General features: G+C 40.7%; 1 protein-coding gene across 1 annotated transcript in view; it reads right to left on the reverse strand.

Annotated features, from left to right (window-relative positions):
• Nucleotides 1-1,578: 1,578 nt before the first annotated feature.
• The window catches only part of ITGB1 (integrin subunit beta 1), a 45,029-nt gene continuing 33,919 nt past the window's right edge, over nt 1,579-12,688 (reverse strand). Inside the window, exons 14-16 of the mRNA XM_050311480.1 lie at nt 12,293-12,525; nt 10,087-10,253; nt 1,579-2,793 (exon numbers count right to left, since the gene is read on the reverse strand). Coding sequence (XP_050167437.1) covers nt 2,728-2,793; nt 10,087-10,253; nt 12,293-12,525 — 466 coding nt within the window. The 3' untranslated portion in view covers nt 1,579-2,727. The remainder of the gene's footprint in view (nt 2,794-10,086; nt 10,254-12,292; nt 12,526-12,688) is intronic.

Consider the following 12,688-nt stretch of genomic DNA (forward strand, 5'->3'; position numbering starts at 1 on the left):
TGACAAAGCCACAGCCATAAAGGTCAGAAATTACCTTTTCTATTCAAGCTGCTTTGCCTCAGTTTTCATGGCTAAAAATAAAAAATGTGTTTAGAAGAAATTTATGCATATTTTCTTATGGAGCTACTGAAAATCCTCAGTATTGTTGGGGAAGTGACTGAAGCACCAAGAAGGAAGGTTAGTATTCATATGTCCAAAATAAAATTTCATCCGTTGTGGAGACAGTCAAGTTGCAGTTCTGTAAAGTCAGCGTGAAGAGGAACAGACAACGTGAGCTGTACGTACAGCTGCAGCTCCCACTGGTACCTAATCTTGTGCCAGGTTAGATGGCATTCTCAGGTTGCTTTGGTTCCCTGAGGTGGAAAGGCAATACAGGAAAGGGCATTTATGATGTAAGAACCAACCCAGAGGAACACATGGCACAGCTCCTTCCCATCTGTGAGTTTGCTCTCATTTGCACCACCCATCAGAAAATGTTGCCAAACGCAGTAGGCCAAAGCACGGACTGCAGCAGCTCCGTGTCCCCAGGTCCATCCTGCAGTGAGCTGAAGGGTGTATTCCCAGTGAGCCTGTGCAGGCAGGTGCAGCCTCACGTACTCAGAACATCCATGCACACACAGAGCACCACAGACAGCACAGTGCTCGGGGAAACAGGGACAGGACCAAGGGCCTCCTCCCTGTCGCCCTTCCCACTGCCCAGGAGCAAGGCCCGTCAGTGGGAAGTGCAGACATCCCTGCAGTGCCCATCCCTCCTGTGGCTGGGTTGGCACACTCAGCCTGTCCAGCAGCTGCCCCTGAGTCTTTGCTCTCCCCCACTGCTCCCAGCTGTGCCTGCCCTGCTCCAGTGGCTGCTGCAAACCTGCCCCTCGCACACCCCACTGTGTGGGGTCTACCTTGTATCAAACCCTTGGATCCTCTTATCTCCAGCTGCTTCCCTCATAGAGACATGGGGACAGACAGATGGACACACACATGGAGCCCAACCTCTCCCTCGATCCCCGCTCCCACTTCATGGAAACCACTCGTGCCCTCACATGGGTGTTAACAGGGATGTTCAGAACAGATCCCCATAGTGTCTCAGGATAAACCGAAGTACCAACAGTGAAAAAGGCCCCAAGGAATCATAGAGATTCCAGGAATATACTTTAGGAATATATTTAATTACAAAGTTGCTTTGATAATCTACCTAGAACATTATACTCTTAGAAAAAAAACAAACCAGAAGACTTTATTTTCCTACAAAATGCATCGATTTTTCTCGTTTGTCACGTGTTGTGAAAGAGTATTAACCGAAGAGCCCATTTGCTGGAGCAGTTATTAAACTACAAAACTTCTTCAGCACACACACAAATGAACACCAAGGGCTTTACATCCACAGCCCTTGCACGTAACACAGCGCTGACCCGGCCTTTGGGCATTTATACAACTGCTCATGTTTGTTACCCAAGATCCTTTCAACCTAACTCCTCTCAGGACACATTTGGCATTATTACAATGTCTGTTACCTCTTGTGAAGACAAAATTCTCAGGTTTTTTGAGTAGTATCAACTTCTACAGGATAAAGAGACGAGATCCAAGTATTTTAAGGTACTTTTATTTAATAAATAACTTCAGTAATAGCACTGTAAAAAGTGAACATCTGTTAACAGAAAAAGGCACTTAAAACAAGAATATGACTATGATGCAGTTTGAATGGTCAGAGGCAAATGTACATGGCACATGTCAAGAATGATGTGTGACTCGTCACATGACAAACTATGCAATCTTAGCTACAAGGTAAAGGCAAATTTACAGCTAAGACTGCTAAAAAAAAGGAAAATAAGCTTGTGTCGATACAAAAATATTACAAAAAGAATCGCAACCAAATACATTAAAAATGTTAGAAGGGTGACAAAGCACCAGGCTTTCAAAGAAAACATTACAGAATAAAGACACAGCATCACGTAAGGCCCTTAGGTGATCTGAGGATGTCTCGGTAAGGTACTTCATGATACTGCCACCCAGGGCTTGAATTTACAAAATAAAACTAAGCAAGTTACCAGTCAGCAACTTTTTCAGTAATGGCACGTGTTTTAAAGCTATTTTTTTCCCCTTAACGTTCTTCTCAAACACTTTCACTTTAACCATAACCTGGCAATAAGCAACTTCAGAAACAAAGATAAGTAGCACACACTTTTCAGTCTTTTACACTGCCCACTTCCAGCTTACTCAACCTACCATATACTTAATCACACATCTAGCAATTCAAAGACCAATTACCCACCAGCTCCATGCTACATGAGTTTAATTACATCTGCAAACTCAAGCCCTGATTTCCCTGTAAAGCTAAAAAATTTAATACTAAATGGCTAGGCAGAGCCCTCATGCTGATTGCTTTAATCCCTTCCCTCCCTGTCATTTCGTGTAGTATCGTGCCCTGCAGAAGATCTGGATTCACAGCACGGGAATGGGAAAGGTCAGAAAGGCACCATGTGACCTGGGCTGTCTAGGCTACACAGTCTCAAGTTTTTTTTTTTTGTCCAACCTCTGGCACCAATTACTTTTACTTGCAAAAAAAATAAAATAAAATTAAAAGTAAAAAATTACATATGGTACATTTTCACACAGGAAAACAAACCTATATGTAATGAATTAGTAAAATCACCGCAGTTTGCCCTAAATCTATCTTACTGTGACTACAAAAATTGCTATGCTGCATACAGTGTTGTGAAGTCATACAAGCAGTGTTCATTTTCCCTCATACTTAGGATTGACCACAGTTGTCACTGCACTCTTGTAAATAGGATTTTCACCCTAGAAAAGGAAAAAAAATACTCATATTAACATTTAAAGAGATGAAAAAAGCAACGTGTTTGCAAGAGGCGTAACAATTAGCTTAAGAAATTCCCCAAAATTAATGTTTCATTTGTACACACAAACAGCTCAAGTCAAACTAGTTTTCCCTCCAACAACTTGAGCCAGGGCATGCGCAGCTGATCAATAAAGCAAAGGGTTAGAACGGTTCTGTTTTGTTTGCAGCACACACTTCCCTGGAGGCAGCTGAACCTCAGTGCTCATCCCAGGGCTGAGCCATCACCCAGGGCTCTGCAGCCCAGGGCATTGTTTTTTAAGGAAGCATAGAATTGTAAACAACATTGTTTGACACCGAGACTGACCACAGACCACACTCTGCTACAATAAGCATTTAAATAACTTATATTGCATTGTAATTTAATTCCAGAAACAAAGCAGAAAGACTTCTGGTGTTTTCCTAATACACAGTCATTATTTATATTGAACATTCAGTACTTGTCATTCTCATTTTATTCCTACAGGTCCCCCCCCCATCCCCATACGGGCAAAATGCACAGATAAAACAAAGAAACTTCTGTACTGGTGCAGATGCTGTAATAAAAACATTACTTCTACTGACACGAGACAAGCCTACAGAACAACTGCTTACATCTCTCTTGCTGTGATTTAAAAACCTCTAAATTAAGCTTATTTTAAGCTTCCTTTGTTCCCAGGTTTCCTTCTATCTCCGTAAATCTTACTCCATTTATGACATCCTTGTATACCTCAGACGAACAGACTGAACAGAAAATTAACAGATAAATCTTTGCAGGAGAAAGGGCTACTGTGAGGTACAGCCTGGAGCTGCAGCGCTGAGCTCTTATCACAGCCTCAATGTCAGCCTAAATGAATGCTGTTTGCCAGCATGAAGCTCTTCTGTGCAAACACAAATAATTCCTGAGAAAATTCAGCACAGTGCAGTTGTCAGCTGGAGTGCTGTTGTGGTCAGGGCTGTATCTGGCCTTCCTCAGCAGTAAGGGAATCTCTCTCCCTTTAAGGTTCCACCTCAGTCTGAGCCAGCCTATATAATCATATTAATTCAACTCTACAAAGTTACATACCATTCAAAATATTTCAGGTTAAACCAATTTTTCCTACAGTCAATTAAAGGACACACAAACACCAGGTGTCTACTTTCCATGGTCATAAACCTGGAAAATCAACTAGGAATACCACAGAATGTGCCAGAAATGACAAGGCAAGCAAGTCACTAACTTGGTGTGAAATTTTCATATCACAGTTCCTGGGAAATTTGTTGCCTTCTATTTGCAAGACCTGGTCAAGTTAACTGGGCTACCCCAGCAACCATAGCTGCTGCTGAGGAGGACCATGTAGCTGGTGGTGTGTTCTTTTCACAGGAAAAGGGTATTTCTCTTCAAAGCCAGCTTCTCTGACATGCAAACACCAAGGAGGTATATCCAATCCTGCTTAGACCCCAGAGACTCGTCCAGCCAGAACCTGGAGTGCTGGACAATGGAAGTCAAGGTTCTCTATTCAATCTTCTCGAGATCTGAGTCAATGCCATCCGGACAGAGATGAAGGAGGAACTGGGTGTCTAGTGCTGGCTGTACTTCACAAATACAGTGTAACAGCAAAAGACCCTTCTTCCTTCATGCAGTTCACAGGGAAATGCTGCCTTGATTAAAAGTACATCAGCTACTGGTCTGGAAACAGATGGGGAGTTATGTTTGGTTGATTTTTTTAAATTATAAATAATGAAAATAGTGTGATGTGATTAGTTCTCAGATAGACTAATTAATCTACGCAAAATTACGACCTACCCCAATATTTTCAGTAAAAAGATTTGCAATAGTAAGATGTAAATTAAACTGGAAAAACATACAGGGATGAGGGATTTAATCTGTAACTGAAGTATCTCATTATGTCTCAAAGTTCTTGGCAATGTAGGTTGTTTATTTCCTTGACAAGCTTTAATGGAGAATTCTTAAAAATATAAATATAAATCAATAAAGTTTATGATGCAGAGCAAGTCTTTGAGCTTAATAGGCTGTGTCATATGCAGACTAGAAGTTATTGTACAGCTCTTCCATGGCAAAGCATTATGTAATACTTGCTATACTGTGCTATTAACCTTCAACATTTTACAAAACAGACTACACCCAGCACAAAAAGAAAGGTATATGCTTACACTTTCTAGTTTGTAAAAGAGAGATAACTTCTATCAGATAGTGCAGGAATGGGTCTAAAGGTCAGGACTAAAACTTAGAAATTTGCTAAGTGCTATTCACACAACTAATTTGAACATGGAGTCAGGCTGAAAATACAATTTGCATAATAAGATTGTATATTTTTTACTATAATATTTTTAAATTGAAGTTAGAATTTGAAATTTACTTGCTCTTTATTTAGCATAAGGCCTATTTACAAGAATATTGAAACACTGTCCTGCCTTCCCTTGTACTTGTGCTTCTCAGAAGCACACAGTAGGATTTAGGTCACTAAATAAAGCACTTGACTAAGTGTCTCCTTATGTCAGGTGAGTGTCTCGGTTCCCATTACAAATAATGGAGATTTAGTCAATATTCACAACTATTCAGCCTGACACTTGATCAGCTAAATGGCTCTTGAGGCTCTACTGCCTTTAACCACAACACAGGCACCTGATGGATCTGCAATTCCTTCCCTGCTCTCTTCTGTTAGACAGCAACAGCCCTGGCTGTTCCAGCCATACTCCATCACCCTGCCTTGGGCCTGGCTTGGCAGGGTCTTCTGCAGACACTTCATCGTTAAGATAAATGTCCACTAATCCAGCACGACGCTCACCTCGCTTAGGGCCCCTCACAGTTGGCACAGGGTATAAACTGTCAAAGATTAGCAGCATTCCAGTTTTTTAACTGGCCACTAAAACAAACTTGCTGTCTTAGACAAATACTACTGGTTTTAAATAAACCCCTTTTCTTTATGCCACAGCAGAGAACACACTGGTTGAAGCATGCAAAGTTAGGGAAAACACATTTACCACGTGCCCCTGTAACTGAGAACTCCATGCACACTTAAACCAAAATTAAAATCAACAAACAATAACTATATACAAGATTGAGTGACATATACTAAAATAAAGATGGAGGTACTTTTAAAAAGTACTTTCAGTCAAGAATAAAGAGCTATGTTCTTGCAACAGCATTCACTTTCAAATAGAATGGGCTGCTCAGAGGACAACAGTTCAGTTCAGTGCTGCATAAAGACGAGCCCATTATGTAGGATGTTTGAGTCATCCTCTTTTTCCTTTTTCTCCAGGGACTTATTGTTTCAACACCCGCTCAGATCACCTTCACAGTGGGTTTAAGACCTAAGTCACTGCAAGAAGCTGGACTCTGGAGCATTTAAACTCATCCACACGCATTGTTTAGGAGCTGGTTCTGACCATTTCCAGCTCCCACTGAGAGCCAGCGCTATTTGGCTGGAATACAGGGCCGGTCCGCCCGGACACGGGGCGGCTCCAGGGAAAGAGGCGAGGCCCAGGGCCGGGGCCGGGAGGCCGCCAGAGGGCGCCACGGCCCGCTCCGGCCCTTCCCGGGATGGAGCCGGGCGGGAACAGCGGGAAAAACCCGAGGGCACCGCCCCCGTTACTCCGTCCACACCCCCTCTTTGCGCTGGATTACCAAATAGCCCACCAGCTGTCATTACAGCTACATCTCTAGTGGTCCTGAGTTGTAAAAAAAGGAAAAGAATAAATAAAGGCAACAATAAATGGTTTAATATAGTTTCTATCTATCTTTGGTGCCACAAATCAGGATCAATTGAATATAATAATTGATACGAAAGCAATTGAAAACATGGCATCTCTGTTCCCACACTCAGCATATGTTCATCACTGAACAGCAAGGTAAGTTACAGACATATGATCTAAATTAGGAGAACACATCCCTCTGATTTTCAGGGCCTTGAATTGTTTGTGGGTTTTTATTCTTATCAGTAGCTGCTAAAATTACTAGCCAAATTACGACAGATTTAGTGTCTCATATAAATGAATTTATCACCTGTGAAGTGCAAGATGACTGAATGCGGAGTCCGTCTGAAGATGCTTAGCAATGCACAAGCTATCCCCAAGCAAGAGTGGTAATGGCATTCACTACAAATAGCAGATTTGGGTTTTAAATTTGTTATGTGATTTTTCAGTCCAGTTTTCCAAGCACGACTGCACCAAAGCTTTCATGGCTGCTTGGCGTAGAACACAGGCAAACGTGGTTTGAACCAACTGCCTCAAGCATCAGCCCCAAGGATGCCGTGGTGACCTTCGCAACATCAGGGACCAGCACCAGGGAAGTATTTGGGTACCTGGCCCATGACAAGCTCCACAGTGCTGGAGTTCCCCAGAGCCCCAGCCCTTTAGTGTGTGTGACTGCTGTGGGAGCAGTGAAGGGTCACACAACCTGCATAGGGCTAATTTAATTGTATACACACACACAGCAGGGAACCTACTGCGGTGTAATTTTCTTGTAACGGAATTTCAGGTGACTTTTTGTCATGGTGATACAAGGCAACTCTTCAACTAAATGAAAAGCTATGGCAATAATCTAAAACCACTAGAAAATCTTAGCTATAGGGAAAAGAAGACTTCCTTTTACATCCTGTGGGTCACCTGTTCTGCCAATATTGACCTCCTCCTTTCTGGGGTCGATAAATCTAAACCCACCTCCCTCTCTCCCCAGAGTTCTGATATTTCTATTATACCAAAAATGATATAGTCATGTTTAAAAAACCCCACACTCTTTCATACTTTTCATCCTCATATCCGAGTGAAACAAAAAGGCAGAAGTCCACCTCTCCATTTGCACAAGAGGAAAGCTTTCTGCAGGAAATACATTTTGAGGAGAACTGGCAGCACTAAGAACGTTACATCCTGAGGAGTCACAGAGTAGAGAATGAGAGCATGGAAATTACACACCACATGGTTTGTTAGATGCTTGTCCTGCATGCAACAGGAAGTACACAGTTAAGTGAACAGCAGAAGAGCAGGTAACAGAGACTTAACCAGGTGGAGTATGTGAAGTGTTAGAAAGGACCAACAACTCAATTTCCTCCCCAGAAAAATGGACTCTGAGAAGAAAAATGAAAAGGAGTGAATGTGGTCGATGTAGCAAATAAAATGAACATTTTTACAATCCATTTTGGACACACTGGAAAGTGAAACAAATGCAAAGAGGAAAGGAAAGTATATTTCATCAGGAAGGGCTCAGAATGCTACACTAAGTACTTTTTGTCACAGTGAGAACAAGTAAAAACTTAAATTCTCTCAATTCCTGCTTTCTCCCCTCATTTTTTCCTTTACAAAATCTTTTGAGTGCAAAGGGAGACAGCAGACAGTATAAATTTAGAGACAGAGATCACCCTTTCCACTGGCTTCCGAAGAAAATCTATGGATATTTAAGGGATGTGCTGCCTTTCTACCTTCTTCATTCCCCTTCCTCTAAACTGATCTCTGTATTACTTATCCCTCAGTATTCTTCTGACACCCCTTCCCTAGCTCATCCTCCCTTTCTCACTCCTTCCCGAGCAGCTGGGGATCCCAGGGAAGGAGGAGAACACCTAGAGCACTCAAGGAAGTGAAACCTTGAAGTCTACAGAAGGTACCTACTCATTGCTTCTGCTTTACTGACTTGCTCTCCTGGATCCTGCTGTTTCTCCTGCTGTGTTGGGTGTGAAGAGAACTGAACTCAGCATTTCCAAACAGGAATGAGGTGCTCAGGTGGAGTTTAGGAGGGACTTAAGAAAACAAGTGGAAAATGAATCTAGAGGAGACGAGAACATTTCCTCCTCTCCTATCAATGTTTTTTCCTGTGGACACCCTCAAGCTGGCTGGAGGGCAATATCACAAGGACTGTGATATTGCCTGTTTCAATAGAAATAAGGACCAAAAAAGTAAGATGCATATTTAATTATAAAATTAGTAGAGTATATGCATTTCATGATTAATAAGACGAAGCAGTTTACAAAAAAGGAAAAATCTGTAAGGCTACTCTGAATGTTCCCATAGTTATTCTAATAAAAACAGTGATATTTATAGGTTGGGATATTTTAGGAATATCTAATCTATCTTAGCAATTATATCAAATTAAAGCAAACTGACTGTTGATTTGAGGAAATAGAAGACAATGCCTGCCCCTCTGTCTCTCCACAATCTAAGATGTGTTCACACATTTAGCAAAAAAATAAAATAAAAATAATCACTTGTAAAATAGTTTAAGCCAGTACTGGTAACATTAGTAAGTAAGTAATCTAGCTGTCAAAGCCAGTTAAAAAATTTCAAGCTGCATTCTTGAAAACCCCACACTCAAAGCAGCAGCAGATAAACTGAGCAAGACAAACTGTGATTAACTGACTGTGACACACAGTGAGTTTGAAGTGACATGCAAAGGGGAAAAAAAGGAAAGAAAATGAAAGGAGATACAAACTGAGATTTAGAGACCAGCTTTACGTCCATAGTTTGGATTCTTGAAATTGTTAATAGGGCTCTTGTATATTGGATTTTCTTGCTGAAGTAAAAGAAATGGTCAATATCGAATAATTCAACAAGAGAAAAAAAAAGTAACATTCTCAACTATTACTGAAAAAATCATGCTATATATATATATACAGAAAGGTGTTAGTAATTTTGTTTTACCCAGAACAGAATTAATTAATTTTCTTAAATAAAACCAAAAGGCCTCCTTGGACATTTTTTTAAGTATTCTCTTATCAAGCACACGTGGGTGTTGCCTTCTACAGAACTGTAGTGAAGGGGTTTTTGATTAGAAGATTCCTAACATTTCCCAGAGACAGGAACCTGTAGCCTGTGAAAACCTACAGACCATAGGCTTGCTTTTCTTGCACACTTCTCTGCTGACAAAGCATTGGGAAGATTTCAACAAATCAGTACCAGCCACAATTTTGTGACTTTTATTGAAGCCTCCCAATAAGTATTTACTCATTCAACCCTGTATAAGTATTTTCAAGATCTCCTCAATGAGCGCAAAAGTTTCTTCTTTGTTTTATACAGAATTGACTCATCTTTCTAATAAACATTTTAAAAATACATTGTTATGTGTGGTAGAACTGTGAAGCTGAACTATGCTGTCACATTTTCTCTCTGAAATGTTATTTAAACCCAAGTTACTACTCCCTTTTCTAGCTCAAGAAGTCCTTCTCTAAAAGGGTTGGTTATAATCTGAAACACTTACGCCACATGAACAAAAACCTTTTATTCTTCTCTGCTATTGCAGCTTTTATACACAGAGAAGCCTCTTGACTTACCGTATCCCATTTGGCATTCATCTTCTCCTTCTCAAATTTAGCAAATTCTCTTCTGTCATGAATGATCATTAGTAGTTTCCAAATCAATAATAATGCAAGTCCAATAAGAACAATTCCAGCAACTACACCAGCTACAATGGGAATGATGTCAGGACCGCTGGGGCACTCTAGGGAACAAGGCAAGGGAAACATGGTTTTACAAAATGGTAAAGGTAGTGCATATCCAGATGCTTTTAACATTTGATTTTGTACTGAAGCCAGTTATTTTGAATATCAGGTATGCCAATACTACTTTTCTTTCAAGTAACAGAATTTCTGGAATATGTACATGCTGTAACATTCCAGCTTATTTTTATCCTTCTAATCTGTGTTTGAGCAATAGAGCAACTCCTGTCCTGATGATAAAGTCAATATACTGCTAACCCCTTAAGCTATTGATTTACAATATTAAGAGCAAAATAACTGGCAATGGTATTTTAAACATACAAGTCAAAGGTGGTGCAGGAGGGATAAACCAGCTGGAGTACAAACACAGACTGGCAAAACAGGACCCATGTACTCTGCCACAGCGTTACAGAGAAAGGGGGCTCCCCATTTTACCTCAGATGGCTGTAAGTGGTTAATATATAGAGATAAGCAATAACTTTGCTTCTGAGACAGATTTTCATTTTTTAAGGGTATTTCCACATCTAGGGAACTGACCTCTGCTGAAATCAAGTTTTACAAAAAGGCACATGTTCTTTGGATAAAAATATCACTTACTTCCAAAAAAAGTGAATAGTGTGCTTGAAAAGACAGATGCAAAGTGATTTACAGTGACTGACACAGAAATAATAATCCTCCAAATAAAAACCCAACTCTACTATTAATGTAAAATTCTCAATAATCACAAATCGAAGAAAGACTTTTGCAGAGATCAATGCACAGAGTGAAGGAGCCAGAAGCAAATAAAAGCAACTCCTGTGCAGTCAATAGAACAAAGCTTCCTCCCCCACTGCAGACTCCTTATCTTTGTAGCTGCCCTCTGCAAGGGTGAGGGAAGGGGGAAGGGTCATGACAGGAATTCCTTGGGAACCAGTAAGGCACAAGTGTCTGCTTTGCTGAATACAGCTCTACTGACCAGAGCTGGTTCCTTCAGCACTTGTATGGCACAGAATTAAGGTGCCTCCTTTTTGCATGATGGGTTTTATTCACCTCTGAGCTCAGGCAACAGAAGTTTATACATGAAGAAAAGGTCAGGTCCCAGAAGTGCAGGACGTGTCTGACTTGCCCTTGGAGACAGGGCTCAAGGTTCTCCTCTAGACTGTGGACTACATACATGTAGAAAATTTTACAACATTCTGAACTGAAGCGTATTTATGTCTAAGAGCCACTGGTCTGTATTAAGTGATGATCACCCAAATGATCAATTCTGAAAATTCCTTGAGTGGAATACAGCACTAAACCTTTAAGGTGTGCATTTTACATTAGGCTTATAAAAATCAGGACACCACACACTGCTAATGTACAAACCCAGAAATTTTGCACTATTAGATGCAACATCCAGTAATTCAGACTAACAATGGTCTCAGTAAATAAATGGTAAATTACTGATTGAGCTACAAAATTGTTCTCGCTTTTTTGTATCAGAAGATGGAACTATTAAGGATTAACTGAGCAAGAGGCTTTTGGGATCTATTATTGAAGGTACCTCAGTTAAGTAAAAGCAAAGGCTGCCAGCACAGAATAATTCAAGCAGTTTGCAGCATAGTACACAACTTCATGTACAGTGGTCCCAAATTATTAAGAAAAAGAAAAGAAAAAAAGCAACAAAACCTCAAAGACACAACTGTTTATAACCTGTAGCACAGACCTGGTAAAAGAATTTGTGAAAATTTATTTAACTAGGAGTTGCTACAGGACAGGTGAAGTAAGCCTGCAAAGCACACCAAGTGGAAACAGGCAATGTTTTAACAAATATACATATCTGATTGACTTTTTGATTTTAAAAAACAGAACCTGTTTCTGCCAGCTCAAAGGTTTGAAAAACCTAGATCTAGGGAGACTTACGTTTTTCTAAAGCACTTCAAACATCCACAGCTGCCATTCAGGGAACAGGAACCTATTTCTGAATGCACCAACTCACCCACATCAACCAAAGCTACTTCATAAGGCACAACCGAGCCAATTAACAACAAAGGGAGAACAGGCAATGTCCTGTTCATACCTGGGGTCTCCACCACGTGGACATTGGCTTCACCATTCGAGTTGACAGAATATGTGAAGTAGAACCAGCAGTCATCAACATCCTTCTCTTTGCAGTGAGACAACGGATCGGGCTGTCCGGGCTGCGGCAACTTGTCCCGGCTTTCTACCAGCGTCATATTGAAGTGCATACATTCCTGGGAACAGGTGTCCTTCTTTTCCCCCTTTTCAAAAGCTCTGCACTGAACGCAGTCCCTGTGGAGGTACAAACCAGAAACAATGCTTTTTAATGTGCTCAGGAGAGATTTCCAGCATTTAATTTAAAGAAATGTAAAGGAGAAAACATGGAGAAAAAAAACCAAGAGAAAAAACCACCCTTTTGCCATAAAGGTCAGGAAAAAGTAAAGTAAGATACTCC

The sequence above is a fragment of the Myiozetetes cayanensis genome, unplaced genomic scaffold (genome assembly GCF_022539395.1).
Source record: "Myiozetetes cayanensis isolate MyiCay16 unplaced genomic scaffold, myiCay2020 scf1, whole genome shotgun sequence".
In the NCBI taxonomy this organism is placed as follows: Eukaryota; Metazoa; Chordata; class Aves; order Passeriformes; family Tyrannidae; genus Myiozetetes; species Myiozetetes cayanensis.